This window comes from Polyodon spathula, chromosome 29 (genome assembly GCF_017654505.1).
Source record: "Polyodon spathula isolate WHYD16114869_AA chromosome 29, ASM1765450v1, whole genome shotgun sequence".
Classification (NCBI taxonomy): domain Eukaryota; kingdom Metazoa; phylum Chordata; class Actinopteri; order Acipenseriformes; family Polyodontidae; genus Polyodon; species Polyodon spathula.
In genome coordinates, this window is record NC_054562.1 from 7151948 (window position 1) to 7167371 (window position 15424).

General features: G+C 41.0%; 1 protein-coding gene across 8 annotated transcripts; it reads left to right on the plus strand.

Annotated features, from left to right (window-relative positions):
- Positions 1-92: 92 nt before the first annotated feature.
- Positions 93-11797, plus strand: LOC121302434 (ectonucleoside triphosphate diphosphohydrolase 4-like). Of its 8 annotated transcripts, none has more exons than XM_041232409.1 (13): positions 93-193; positions 1495-1629; positions 2230-2427; positions 3521-3726; positions 3940-4090; positions 5001-5185; positions 5618-5677; positions 6108-6259; positions 7887-8053; positions 8142-8466; positions 9734-9819; positions 10204-10365; positions 10792-11797. In XM_041232409.1, the coding sequence occupies exons 2-13, from the start codon at positions 1622-1624 to the stop codon at positions 11021-11023; spliced, it is 1932 nt and encodes a 643-aa protein (XP_041088343.1). In that variant the 5' UTR covers positions 93-193; positions 1495-1621; the 3' UTR covers positions 11024-11797. The 8 variants fall into 8 exon arrangements, with proteins under 8 accessions (XP_041088343.1, XP_041088341.1, XP_041088345.1 ...); XM_041232407.1 differs by having other exon boundaries at positions 96-232; XM_041232411.1 differs by lacking the exon at positions 93-193 and adding an exon at positions 507-629.
- The last annotated feature ends 3627 nt before the right edge of the window (positions 11798-15424 follow it).

The following is a 15424-nucleotide window of genomic DNA, read 5'->3' on the forward strand; positions in this document are numbered from 1 at the left end:
TTTTTTTTTCTTTTTGAATCAATAAAGTTGTCTTTGGCGCATGCGCAAACATTCAAGCACAGAGCTCATGCTGCGCATGCGTTGCCAGGTCTGGTGAAATAAACGCTACACAATGTAACTCGAAATGATGTATAGTTTGTATCAGTTTAATTTATTGTGTGGCTATTCGAAGAATATTCGCATGTCAGCACAGGTGCCTACTGTAAACCATATCTAGACTGATCGGGACAAGGTGTGCGTTTTCCTTAATTTTGCTATAGAAACTAAACTAATGGTCCAAAAACGTGACTGATTTCTAAACAAAATAACATCTGTTGAGAGGTCATTTTATTTATTTATTTATTTAGCATCATAAAACGAGCTTTGTGTCCTTGCTGTATTGATTTCTTTCTTTCTTTTTGGACCGGACATTGATTGCCGGTGAGTTTTGCGTGTTGGGAAGCAGGAAGCGCTTCTAGGACGATGTTGTGAAACTGCCCTCTGGTTCGCCATGTGGGCTCCGGGCTCTCTGTAGTTTACTCGGGACGGAGGCTCCGCGGTGAGCCGCAATGGCGTCAGTTTCAAACTGATGGGCGACAGCGGTTATCCGATTAGCTTTATCAGTGAGAGCAGGGGGCGGTAGGTTCAAGGTAGGTTGCACTGGAGGAAGTTTGTCATTGCAAACACCTGAGTGTGCGGGGTTGCGAAGTGACACATCAGCAGCTTCACAGGGACCGGTTCTGCACAGGTGTTCAGGTGAGACACCCGCATTTAACAGCGTGCTTGGGGGTCAGTGTAATACGTATGTAGCCGTTGCCTGGTCGAAACGCAGCGCCCGTGTGTCACACAGGACCGATAGGTTATTATCAGTATATTTATTTGTGTTTTTAACTTGGAACATTAGTTAACCCAGCTGTGCTAGTTGTAAAAGCATAAGCTGTACCGTTACACGTTTCTTATAATGAGGAATAGTTATATTCGTAATATCAACCGTTCTGCGTAGCGTGTTCGATACAGTATAGTGTCGAAGTCGTAGGCCACTCACTTGATGATTATTATTATTATTTTATTATTATTAGTATTTCAGTATTATATTACTTTTAATCGCAGCGACTACCATAATGCTAACAAGTCTTACCGGTTGTGGTTTTCGAAGTAAAGGAGAGGCGATACATTTTATTGGACTAACTAAACAATAATTAATCGCAAGCTTTCAAGAGCTCCGTGCTCTCTTCTTCAGGTGAAAGTAGACGAGAGCAATTCGTCTAAAGGGATTTTTTTAGAAATAAAGGAAGCGGCTAATTAAATGAGTTTCTACATCCTTTTCCAAGATGTCACGGACTTTATTCAAATTCACAACTTCAGTCACCGCGGTGACACAATCGTAGCCTTGGGTATAGCTGAGTGTCAGTGGAAAAACCTCCCAGCTACACCTTGTCCGGACCGTTCAGCTCTGTTATACATAGGGGGGAAAGGCAGTGGAAATGATGCATTAACGGCCATGTCTTTCACCAGGTTTCAGGATGGTGTCCATTTGGAGGTCCCCTGTTCTTTGTATTGTAAACCGGTGAAGATGTTTTGACAAAACACGTTGCTCAACCCTCATTCTATTCCCAGTGCCTTGATCAAAGGAGACGCTATCATGGTGAGGTAGGTGGATCCAAATCAATTTATTACCCAGCATTTACAGGTGAGGGATGGAAATAAGACTCCCATTGCATTGCAGTTTGATCCAATCCCGGGTTTTACTATAATAAAACACACACTTGTTCTGCTGTTGTTACCTACGCACTCATAGCAAAACCTGGAATGAGTGAAACTGCTACGCAATAGGAGTTTGGTTTCCATCCGTGCAGATTGTCTTGAGTAAATACACTGTAAGGAAATGAAGACATTTGGGGAACAGCCCTGAAACCTGATAGATACAAAACTGTGAAGTACAGATACACCTAATTCATTCTCTTAAACCATTATTAAGTTGATCTAAATACTTTTTTTTTTTTTTTCTATGGGGGTATCAAGGTGTGCATGGAATTGTCCCATAGGATGTCATGTCGGCCTATTAAAATGATCTGAAGAGGGACCGCCAGTTGAAATAGGAACAATCCTGTCCTTTTACTTGCATTTAAAAGACAGAAATACAGTTACCAGACAAGCTGTTAGTCTACTAATAGTTTTATAACCGATGCTGTTCTGATGTTTGCCTTCGTTGAGTAGCTGGTAATGGTGTTTGCTTCAATTTGCTTTCAGGTGCAGTTTTTCCTGTTTGTTCCCGGCCTCCTGGCACTTCAGCATCGCGCCGGTCGGGTTCCCTCGTATTCTCGTCGCTGCCCTTCGCCAGATAATCCTGATCGGGCTCTGCATCGCGCTCCTGGTTCTGCTGTACTTCTTCCTTGTCCTGGGGAGGAACAAGCAGGGCTGGCTACACAAAGACAACAAGTTTCACAGGTAGGCTCTGAGGATCACGATCCTGTTCAGGGTAACATTTTCAATGTGGGCTTGCAAAGTAACCAAGTAACCAGTCTGTTGTGTGTGTGTGTGTGTGTGTGTATGTGTATATATGTATAGTATTACGACACCTTTTTGAATGCGGTTGATAGTTTCGGTTCATCTCTCTCTTAAGAGAAGCCAGTATCACAAAACCACCACACAATGAAGCACTGTCAATTTCTGCTAGGGAGGGTCGGTGTTCAGGATTACAGAGTTACGTTGAGCTTTGTGCCCAAGCTGGCATACTGCCTGCCTGCCTGCCTGTCTGCAGCCTTTGCTGTTGTTAGCACGCCTTTTTAAATGAATGTGAAACGTGTAAATGTTGCACACTGCTCGCGTGTCAAGTGGATTTTTGGAAAGCTTACAGTAATGTCTGTGTATAGACAGATTGGTGCTGTTTCTTCTAGAAATAGGGTCAGTGATGGCAGCAGATATGATGTCTGGTTAGTAACGCCTATAATACTGTAAGTCTGATTTAAATGCGAAAATCTTAATTTGCTGGAGAAAGAAAATAGCTGGGTTTTTTGTTGTTTTTTTGGACTGTGTTGTAGCGACAGTTTAAAACCACGAGGTCAAATTCATTCTGCCAAATTCAAAACTACACGCGGTAGGAACACATGGATTCTGTGGGACTCCAATAACACATTAAAGATTTCAAGGAGCACACCAATACACGATCGGTAACAATATGCCATCGATCTCGGTAGAACAGAACCCTCTGTGTTTGATTCGAACTGGATTCTGGTTTTTGTGTACTGTAGCGCTATGGCCAAAAGTTTTGCATTATCCTATAGAATTAACTATTTTTTCTTCATAAGGTGGAATAAAACCTGCTGAATAATGTTACGTTAACATTGAATTACGTACCGTTTTGTAGTTTTCTTAATAAGTTTATTAAATAAGAGATCTAAATTCTGTTCATTTAAAACCAGAAAACTTTATAATGTCTCAATACTAAAATTCTAGGTGATGCAAAACTTGTGTCCACAGCTGTACATTATAGAAGGAGCGCCTGCTTGTACTGCAGTGACTCGGGTTCCTCTGTTTGCAGGTACCTGGCTCAAGTGACTGACGTCGAAGCAACAGACACCAGCAACCCCAACCTGAACTACGGCATCGTAGTGGACTGTGGCAGCAGTGGCTCCCGAGTGTTTGTGTATTGCTGGCCAAGGCACAACGGGAACCCACATGACCTGCTGGACATCAAACAGATGAGGGACAAGAACAGGAAGCCCGTGGTCATGAAAATCAAACCAGGTAAGAACTCTGGAGTGCAGAGCAGCAGGTCTGCCCAACTCCACGCACGAGGAGTCCTGCAGCCTGCCCCGGTCTGCTTTATTAGATGCAGCACTAGAAGCTCAGTCGGCAACCCCTTTTTCCAGTCGAATAACGGGTGAGCATTATTAGGAAGCAATCACACTTCTGGGTTCCCCCTCTTTTTTAACTTTTTTTTTTTTTTTTCTTTCCTAGGGATTTCAGACCTGGCAATGACCCCAGAAAAAGCCAGCGATTATATTTACACCCTCCTGAGCTTCGCGTCTCAACACATCCCCAAGGTGAAGCACAAGGAGTCGCCCCTCTACATACTCTGCACCGCTGGCATGAGAGTCCTGCCGGAGAGGTAAGAGGCTGAGGATTGAGACCCCTGCACTACAGGTTTTTAACATGGTGTACCAATAATTACCACATGGTTTGAAAGCCACAGTTGCACATCAGGGATGCATTGCAATGCGATGCAATAATGCTATGTAGAGGACACCGTTGCTGCTTGCAGTATTCTTTGAATGTTTAAGACCATAAGGTTTTAATGGCTATATGCAGGGACAACTCTTATAGGTTGCTCATATTGAGACAGCACCCTTCAGTGTGCGCTGACATACTTCCAGGTATATACAGTTGTGGCATCACCTAGAATTTTAGGGTTGAGATGCAATAAAATGTATGAACATACTTTAGCTCTTCTGTTTAACATGATATAATCAGTGATATTGCTAAACTCTACCGGAAGCCATAATAGTAGTACATTGTTTCATGTTGGATTTTAAAATGTCACATTTATCAATTTGCGTCTGTTTTTCGTTAAGTAAATGAGAAAACTACAAAGCGGCGTGTAATTCAATATATTGACATTATTCAGACTGTATGAAGCAAAATTTGTTAATTCTATATAAAGGTTGATGCAAAACCTTTTAGCTAGAGCTATATATGCATTAGAAGCAGCATTTGAGAGATAGTGTCCACATTATTATTATTATTTTTAAACATGATTTTCTAACATTGAGAAAGCACACTAGCATTAACACTCGGGTGTTTGTTTCTTGAATGTGACTGGGTTGATTTGATTGTTGCTTTTGGATAAGACGCAACTGGATTTTATTACAGCATTTTACAGCACTGAGGAAATGCCACGGGTTGCTTCCACCACCCTTGGTTATCCCCCCTCAAATCGAGTCCAGCTGAGGCTGTGGGGTGCAGGTTGATGAGTGTTTCTGAACGCGGCAGTAAGATGTGTGTGTCTGGTGTGTTCGCAGTCAGCAGGAAGCCTTGCTGGAAGATCTCCGCACTGATATCCCAGTGCATTTCGACTTCCTGTTCTCAGACTCTCACGTGGAGGTTATATCCGGCAAGCAAGAGGGTAAGAGAAACCGTAGCCAGCGTCTCTCAATTGGAAGTTTTCTACCGGAAAGTTGGTCAGTGATAAAGCTTTTCATTGTCGGTAAGGGGTGGATCAAGTTTAGTATATTAGTTCTCCAAACTTTTAAACTAAACTGTATTAATTGCATTTTTTTTTAATTTTGCGTTTTAACTTGAACGTGTTTTATTTTTTAGTACATTCTGTATAACCTGTTAAGTCCAGTTTTTAAATGTTTGTTTTTACATTCCCATTGTTTAGATACCAGATTGAGTTTTGGAACAATCAGTAAGTGTCTACGGGATGGTTTTACATACCCCTGTTAGCATTGATTGTGTACTCTTACCTAAGGAAACATTAAGTAATGCAAGATTAATGCCAATATGGGAAATGTTAGGTAAATGTCTAAGTGAAAAAAGTGTGACTGTTTGGGTTGGGATCAAGCCAAATGTACAGCATAAGACGCTAATATTTAAAAAAAAAAAAGAATTATTTTCTTTTATTTCCACATTATAGGTGTCTATGCATGGATTGGCATTAATTTTGTGCTCGGAAGATTTGATCATATTGAAGATGGTAAATATTTAAATTCTGTGATTCCTTTAACCATAGAATAGGGAAATAATCAGGGGTGGTAACAGAGTTCAAATGGAGTGTTAAACGTTTTAAATATTCACTTTTTTGTCAATGCAGGTATAATATGGCCTCAGTGTTTTCATAGTGGTACAGATTCAGTCAATTTTATTTCACATGCATTCTTCCTCATTATTTTACATTCTCTTCCCATAGACAATGAAATGTTATAAACTTCTACACCAAATACTTGCTGCAGTCATTTCTAAAAATGAATCGAGGGCTTCTTACGATAGCTTTTCTGATTGGTAGCAAACGTATCCAATATTTTTAAACATTCAGGATATGAAACGGATACTTAGACCCCTATAAATAATGCAGCGTGGTTTTGATTAACTGCAAGCCTCACACCCCCCATCCCTCTCCTCCTCAGATGACACGGTGGTGGAGGTGCAGGTGCCAGGCAGTGAGAACCAGGAGGCTGTGATCCGAAAGCGCACGGCTGGGGTCCTGGATATGGGTGGCGTCTCCACCCAGATCGCGTACGAAGTCCCCAAAACTGTAAGCTTTGCCTCTTCACAGCAGGTTATTATCCAGACATTTTTTTTATTATTATTTCCTTGTTTTTGGTCAATCCATTTCTCAACCCATTGTTTCCCATCCCTCTCGCCTTATACCGGAGTCCCTCAATCCCTCGGCACAGGGACAGATTTGGAGATCAGATTGTGGAGTTCTGATGGCAGCTAAGCAAAGAGCATGCTCTACACCTGTTGGGTGTGTCGTTTCTTTAACTTCCCAAGCTCTTGTTTTTGTGCTTTTACTAACACAGCATAAATAATTTCAGTATTTTAAAATAGGAGCACAGCTGATGCAGGAATGTATTGTGTTTTAGTTCTTGGAAGATGTTCCTTTTCAAACGCGCACTCGTTTTTTAGCACAGTAATGCATACGTTCTGCTGCACAGCAGATATAAATAGGCTCGAATGGATTGAAAAAGCAATTAAAACATTGCAAGGAGCACATTGGGAACCACTCGAGCATGAACCTGTAAAACACACTTTATAAACTCTGCGCTTACACTAGTCCAGGCACTAAGAGAAAGACGCACATTTTGTGACGACTGCTATGCATACTGTCTAGGAGGCTGCCCTTGAAGTGGAGTTCTACTAGAATCACAGAATTTTAACCAAACGGTTCAACTGAATTAGACCTATAGGGAGTGATTGGGCTATCTTTAAAAGGTGGTATATTTATTGGTAGAACATGTGATGTGAATACAGTGAATCCATGTTCATACAGAAGTAGTACTGTTTTTGAGTAGAACAAATGCCCCCTGCACACAACAAAACCCTACCCTTCAGTCCCGGAGAGAGAACGCTACACTCTGCATGGATCATGGCGTCCATGGTAGTCTTCTGTAGAATCTAAAATCCACTTTATAACACAGTTTTAAATACCACAGGGAAACAGATCTGGGGTCTGTTCAATTGATCCAAACAGTAATGGAACTAAGTACCTTCACTTAAATATACGCCATCGTTTGCATCAGTTCAGGAATGGAAAACTCTAGTGTGACAATATGCAACAGACGTGTGCAGAATGGGCATTCCACAGTTGGTACGTATCTGAAACCGTGCAATGCTGTACCAGCTGAAAGCTAAAACTGTCTGCAAGTAACATGAAATTCCCTGCAAAGGATATCAGTCTGATATTATCTGCATGGATAGTACGCTTACTGGTCTAATAGTCTGTGCAGCACAGACACCACTGGATGCCTGAAAGACACCAGACTTCAGTCTTTTAATCAGTCTTCTATTTTTTTTGTAATGGCGCACCAGTCCGCTGGTGCAGACAGATTCCCTGGATTTTTCTAGTTTAGTCAGAAGGGAATGTTGAGAACTGTTGTGACAAGGCCATCTGCAGCAGCTGACATAAAACATCCGCGCCACAGGCACTGCGTTTTTCATGTGAAAGGCAGCAGTGTTCCAGACATACACTGCTGTGGTTTTGCCTATTTTGCTTCAGCAGTAGATATCTCAGTAACAGGTCTAGCTAATCTGTTTTTTTTTTTTCAGAAAGGTAGCATTACAGTCTTCAAAGTTGGCATGCTGCAGTTCTGTGCTGTTTGTTGCTAATGCTTTTAAAGGAACAATGCAGCATACAGTTCCGTGTCTTTATTGTATCTCACGCGATGCCCGTTGCCCCATCACAGGAAGAAGTGGCAAAAAACTTGCTGGCTGAGTTCAATCTGGGCTGCGACGCTCACCGCACTGAGCATGTGTACCGGGTGTATGTGACCACCTTCCTGGGGTTCGGAGGCAACGCTGCCCGCCAGAGATACGAGGAGAGCATCATCGCCAAGACCGGGCTTGAAAACAGGTAGGCATCCATCCAGCCCCTCGCCACCTGTGCTGTTGTACTATCCCCAAAGACATACCCTGTATATAAAATGTCTGTTTTTGTGTAGTCTTTTAGGAAAACATACAGGAGAGACGTCAGAGTCCCCTTACTTGGACCCTTGCTTGCCCCTGGATGTCGTCGACGAAATCCAACACAACGGAAAGACTCTGCTGCTCCGTGGCACTGGGGACTTTGATCGCTGTCGGGTGTTGATCCAGCCTTTTATGAACAAGACCAACGAGACCCAGTCCTCCCTGAATGGAGTATACCAGCCCCCCATAGACTACCAGAACAGCGAGTTCTATGGATTCTCCGAGTTCTACTACTGTACTGAAGACGTTCTGCGCATGGGGGGGAATTACAACGTTACAAAGTACACCAATGCTGCTAAGGTAGAGAAGCCACCAACAAGAAACAAAACAAAAATAAATCCAGATAAGAGAAAGGATACTTTATAATTCATATTTAATTTCTTACCTGATCATCCTATTATGTATTGTCGCTGTTATTTCTAACCATTTTTTTTCAGCCACTGTAAAAGCTGAATTGAGGTGGTTTATAGGAAGTAGGAATGCACCGGGGCAGCTGTGATCTATAGGTATTATAGGAGACATACAGAAATTCATGTTCTGGGTGGTGAAAAAGGGACTTGCAGGACTAGTTAGTAAGTCTGGAAATAATGATCCAAGCAGAAGTAACGATGGAGAATAACAGAACACACGCAACGGAATATTGAAAATGGAATCCTGTGCATCACTTTACAAAGTCTGAACCAGTCAAACCTGTTTGTCACAATGGGCAGTCCGGGCTTTAGAGGGATTAGGGCTTAATGTCAAAGACAGTGATCCAGGCCTGGGATCAGTTGCACCAATTACAGCAGAGTTGCATGCTGAAATTGCAATTCTAATTCTATTTTGTTAAATTACAATTAGTTACAATTGTGCTGCAGTAATTGCAATTATAATTACAATTACAATAAAACATTACGTAAAACATCACACACATTTAAGGTGTCGACTCTGTTTATTCTAAATAACTGAGCAATGATCTCAGGTACAAATACAGCAAATGGGGTCACCAAAAGTTATTAAATACAAGAATAACGATCGAATGACAAATGTGTAATTGAACTGTAGTCGATCATTTATATGGTTTAATTACAATTGCGCCAAGTTTTGTTGTAATTGCAATTGTGAATTGCACAATTACAATTGAAATCGAATCCAGGTCTGCTCCACTCACTCCCGCAGCAAAACCAGATCACTGAAATCAGTGGTGTGTATCTTTAGCTGTGTGGTCAGTTGCATGGCACATTCTTCTCATCCAGACCGCACCCTGTTAAAGGTGCCTTTTAAACCTGCTGAAATGCTCATTCCTTAGTACATGCTATTGAGGGGTTCAGAATCTAGGTGACCTGCTTTAGCAGGAGTTATGGCCTCTTATTGGAAGGCTAGATCTTCAAAACCTCTCTTCCCAATGTTTATGAAACTTTGCTTGAGCGTCTGCACCTGAGCGTGCTGTAAAAATGCGTGTCTAATTAATAATTCAGCCTGGAGCAGTTCAAACTGCTTGTTGCCATCTATGGTTATTATTGCCTGTAATGGGGGTATTTGTGTAACTTTCGTGCATTGTTGAAATCAAGATCTACTGTTGTTGCAGAATTACTGCGCCACCAAGTGGACAACGCTGAAAGAGCGGTTCGATCGCGGCCTGTATGCATCGCATGCTGATCTTCACAGACTGAAGTAAGTTCTACACTAGAGATACTACAGGCTTCATCAGCAGCACTAATGAGTTAAAGATCTTAAAGGTGACTTTGTGAAGTTTTGTGTTTAGGTGAAACAAAGGACCACAAATGGCTTGCACATCAAAATTCAGGGATGGAAATAAAGACTCCTGTTGCACAGCGGTTTGATCCATTCCTCAGTTTAGGATGACACACCAGAGCTTGTAACCTATACACTGTGGCTAATCAAGCTTCTTTTAAAACCTGGAATTGGTGAAACTAACACGAAATAGTAGTCTTTCCAACGCTGAAATTGTATAAATATTTAAGGATCAATAACCAAGGCTAATAGAGATACGCTCTGTGCGGCTCTTAAGGTGTGTTCTATGTTTTTCTGCTCCAGGTACCAGTGTTTTAAATCTGCCTGGATGCATGAGGTTTTCCACACAGGATTCTCCTTCCCAGAAAACTACAGGAATCTGAAGACTGCTCTGCTGGTCTATGATAAAGAAGTACAGTGGACCCTCGGGGCCATCCTGTACAGAACAAGGTTCTTGCCTCTCCGGTAAAGAAATAGCATTCTGAACATAACTCTCCCTGGAGCCGCTAGCAGCAGTCCCTGCATTGACTTCAGCTGCTGCCTTTGAATATATGCATCGCCTTTAACCCTCGTCCCCCAAAAAAAGTTTTTAGAACTTCTCGGGTGCCAGCACATAGAAGAGAGACGGAGGGAGAGAGGGCAACCGCTAGACAAATAACAGCATAGACAAAGGCATTAGCCAAAAGCCAAGAACGCTTGTTTTTGTAATCCAGGGATAACTAGGGTCCAGTGCTGTAAAATGCTCAAAGAAAGCATTTTAGGGACATCATCCAGAACGTTTCTCTACTCCACAGAATTTGAGTGTGCGTGTTTTGTGTGTGTGTCTATATATATATATATATATATATATATATATATATATTTTTTTCTTTTTTTTTTGTTTTTTTTTAGGGACATTCAACAAGAGAACTTTAAAGCAAGCCATTATCACTGGAGGGGCTTCTCCTTCGTTTACAACCACTATTTATTCCTGGTGTGTTTCCTGGTCGTCCTGCTGTCCATCCTGCTGTACCTGCTGCGCCTGCGCCGTATTCACCGCCGCATGCCGCGCAGCACGTCCTCGTCGGCACTGTGGATGGAGGAGGGGGGGGCGGCGGCGATGAAGATGCCAGGCACTCTGTAACCAGCAGCTTCCAGAAACCACAGCCGTTCAAGAGCAAGCGGGGCTGCGCTGGTCGGCTGCACGATTCCCACGTGGATGAAACGCACGCAGTCTGTACACCTGGGGGCGTGATTGCTTTTTACCCCCGCAGTGATCTGTGTGCCAATGAGATGCACATTGAACTTACACAGCTCTGGATTCAGTGGAACTTTTCTTGAACAATTCCTTCTCCACAAACTTTCTTATTGTGGATGATGCAAACTTTTTTTTTTTTTTTAAAACCTGCCTTTTAACATCCCTGTCCAGTTAAAAGTGGTTTTGAAGATGTTTCTGTGAACTCCAGTATGTGCATATTTGATGTGTGTGTTTTTGGTTTTTTTTTTTTAAATAGTAAATTGTGAAAAGGTTACGCATTGCATTGGATAAGTGATCAATATCGGACTACTGGACCATCACCATTGCATATCATGAATGTGCTGTTAGTGATATTGGTGACTGATTGTTGTGCTTGGAATGGCTCATCTGCTTCTGTTTGTTTGTTTGTTTATTTATATTATTATTAATAAACTAGATGTAGCTTCGTTTTCTGAAGCACCAGTGTCACTGCTCTAATAATACACATTTATTTTAGTTTTTATTTTTTTAAATAGGTGGTGAAATAAACTGCTGTATTTATAAAGGACTGTATTTAAATTAATTTATCATTTGCTCAGAAAAGTGTGTCGTCGTCCAAATTTTTTTTCTCTCTCAAAATAGGAATGCAGAATTCGACTGTAATAAAATGCAGTTAATGTTTTTGGTCTGGGTTTTCTTTTGTGTCATTTTCAACGGTTTTGTATTTTTCTTTATTCAGTTGTGCTCTTGCTTTGTAGGTACAAAGACCATTGTGCAATGAATCCATTCTGGCACTTACTGTCCAAGTCGCTTTTACATCAGATGCTTAAGTGATGTTGTGCATGTGGCACTGCTTTAAAGAACAATGGAGCGCCTTCTATTGGTTTCTTGCTAGTTTTACACCCTTTTATGTCTGTTTTGTTCCTCTCTGAAAGGGTATTCTTGCTTCTCAATAGATCTGTGTGTTGTATATTTAAAAACGAGTAAGAAAAGTACTAGTACTAAAAAAAATAGAAATGAGTAATTTTTCTTTGTTGTCAAACCTTTGATCATTTTATACAAAGTGGGGGAACAAACCTACTGGTTGCAGCATTGATGAAGCGTGTTGCATTGTGCTATAGGGTTATTGTATTAGATCAGAGGATCGCACTGCAGCACTGACTCCTAGGCAGTGAGAACCCACAGGTGGGGATTACCTGTGTAAACAAACGGCGGATGATAACCTAGTAAATCTCAGCACACCGTCGCTTTTCTCTTCACTCCGGATGCTTTGATCGGCTCGTCAGCTTTCAAAGGCAGTGTTTATATGTTAGTGTTTGTTTGCATGTTCAGGTACGCAATAAGCTCTGGAAAAGCACACAGAAAGTCGGATAGGGTCAGAGAAAGGAATCGAGGCCTTTGACCTTCTCCTGTGACGGTTACTCATGCGAGCTGCACAAAGGTATCTCGGTTTCACTGATCTTTCCTCCCGTCAATCATTCTGACAGAAGCTTAACTTTGGCGTGATGATAAGAATTTGTCTTAGCTGAAAACCTCGGCTGTAGGTATAGCTACAGTGTGCCATGCGAACAATTGACTATGTTGTTGCTGGAAAATTATTGCTTTTGCTTATCCATGCACATTGAAAGACATTTAAGTCTTGTCTTTCAAAATATGAAGCGTAATAATATAATCTCGTTTTATAGCAGTCCAAATTTCACAGGAATTTACAAACTAAGTTAATGAAGCGCCATCTAGCGGACCAATAATAGACTGCACCCCCATCTCTTACTGTCTGTATGAATTTTATCCGTGGCAAACGCAGTTGCTCATCTGTCCCTATAGCGAGTGCTAAAGAAATGTCAATGCAATGTTTGGTTTTAATGCACCATGGTTAATTATAGCGTATCAGACGCCAAAATATTCCCCTACCGTTATCCAAGTTGTTCTCTCATATTTGTAACCATTTTTTTAAAAGTTTCAACAGAGATCCTCTTCAAAGAACAGGTGTATAGTTATGTGATGATATTAATTATACCCTAAGCTTGAGAACACGGTAATTCAATAGCACTCAATAGCGTTATTTGACCTGCTAATATGACGCGGGGATTAACAAGATTGATGCCATATGCCGCCTCTTTTCTTTTCCTGCCATGAATGTTTTCATTCTGAGCTCAAGCTGCGTCTTGCCCCCCATTGAAGTGAAATACATATCCCACCTCACTTAATGAGGATTGGAGATTTCCTTTCATTAAGGTAAGGAGGCTGGTACAAGCCGACCCGAGGGTGTGGATCAGTGAATCGCGACACATGCGCGGTGAGAGATCAAGGGTGTCGCATCTCCCGAACCTCGAACTGTTTTAATAGCTGCGTTTAGGGAGCTTATGGTGCCGCTGCGTTTGTTTGTTCTCGGACCTGAGGCGTTCAGTTGAGTGTTTATTATCACTTAACACATCAAACGAGGCATGCTGGTAACATCCAGGGACTGGACAGCAAGCTAACACCTACAGCACACTTCCTTCTCTGCGAAAGCAGGCTGTTCTTTGCGTGGTATTACTGGCACCCCGAATGCGAATTCTGCATAGTACGACAGATCTTCATTTTGCAAGTCTGTTTCCAAGGATCACAGTACGTTTCCAGTTGGATAGCAGTTTCATTCATGACGTCAGCAAGTGAGCAGTCTGCAGGACTTTGATTGAGGGCTCTCGGTTGGTTTTATTTGAGAGATCTTGATACGTTTAGGGCTAAATACAATAATACTGAATATATAGTACGCATTGCTCATTCAAATGGGCTCATACTGTATTTTACCTATCCTAACCTACCCATTTAAAATACTTATCTTGCGTTTGGATATAGTGGTAGTTCATACTAGGAATTGCCCGGATTCGATAATGACCTGCAAAAGAATTACACGAAAACCCAAAACACAGACGGGATCCTTGCAGTAAACCAATACGTCCACAAGAGGGCAGACATGCGATATGTGCTCACAGTTGGGATGCTGTTCTTTGCCCTCTAGTGGCAAAACTGAGTATTGCAAATCAGTTTGTTGTACATTAAAAGTGTGTGCTTGCAGCGAAGTACACTATGCGTAAAAGTTTAGACACAACATATGATTTCCTGCAGGACTAGGGGTGCGGATTGGGGATTGTATTGCTAATTTCTCCTCACTCAGACCCCTTACTAAATACCCGGGTATCTCTGAATAGGTCATTGTATCCTCTTTAAAAATAAGCTAGGGGTTTTAATGAGCAATCCGTCCCATAAATTCAATGGCACCCGAAATAGGATTAAACTACTTTCAATGCTGAATGACTTGGTGGGGCATGTATTCTCTATTTTCCTGAGTGGTGACTGGCACAGTATTATATGCAGTGCTGTCCTTGGCAACCCTCAGCCAGAAGCATAATTTTGAGGGTAAAATGAAGAGAAAATGTCACTCAGTCATTCCGCATTGGTAGCAAGTGGATTATATTTACGGTAATGCCACAAAGACATTAGATTTAAAGAGAAATAAATGTATGGTTTCCATGGCATCAAAAGCCTATAAATACCTCCAGTGTTTGTTTTCAAGCACACTTTTCCCCTGACAAAGGCGTGCTAAACGTTAGGAAGTTGGATCTTTGAGAAAGAAAAAAAAAACGTATTATTATATAATGGTTTATTTTACAATGTCAAAAAACATCAAAATGATTTATTTTTTTCTTATTATCCTATAAAAAAAAATAGACATAACATTTGTGTCGAAGGCAGAATTTAAAAAAAAAACAAAACAAAAAACGATGCACAATTCAGTAATATGTTGCATTAGTTTATTAGTGTTTTAAAGTTTACAGTAAAGTAACTGAAACAGCTTAAGAACTCAATCACTGTCATACATTCCCATACAGTTTCACTGTCCTATAAATGGCTTTTGAGTCACTGTTACTATCAGCTTTTACGTGTCTAAGTCTCAGAGAGTCATGTAATATATATATATATAATCTATATATTATATATTATATATATATATAATACTATATATATATATATATAATATATATATAATATATATATAGATTACGCCATTGTTATATATTATATATGTGTGTTTTCACTTGGCTAGTTTGGGGTAATTTGGAAAGGAAGCACTGAAATAAGAAATTGCATGGTATCTGCTTGGAAGAAAGAAAAAAACAAACAATGCTTAGGAAATGATTACGTTGCAGAGGCAAATTACAGCGCAGAGCGCAGAGCGCGGGATAATGCTATGCTGTTTCAGAAAACCAGAATTGGAAAATTACCATCTGCTTTTCTTCTTCTTGTCTTGTGGGTAAAAGATTTTGC

Bases quoted from the DNA above. Each gene is read 5' to 3' on its own strand.
- LOC121302434 (XM_041232409.1), top strand. The intron at 5,678-6,107 runs GTAAATATTTAA...TCTCCTCCTCAG, and splicing joins ATTTGATCATATTGAAGATG to ATGACACGGTGGTGGAGGTG. The intron at 8,054-8,141 runs GTAGGCATCCAT...GTTTTTGTGTAG, and splicing joins AAGACCGGGCTTGAAAACAG to TCTTTTAGGAAAACATACAG.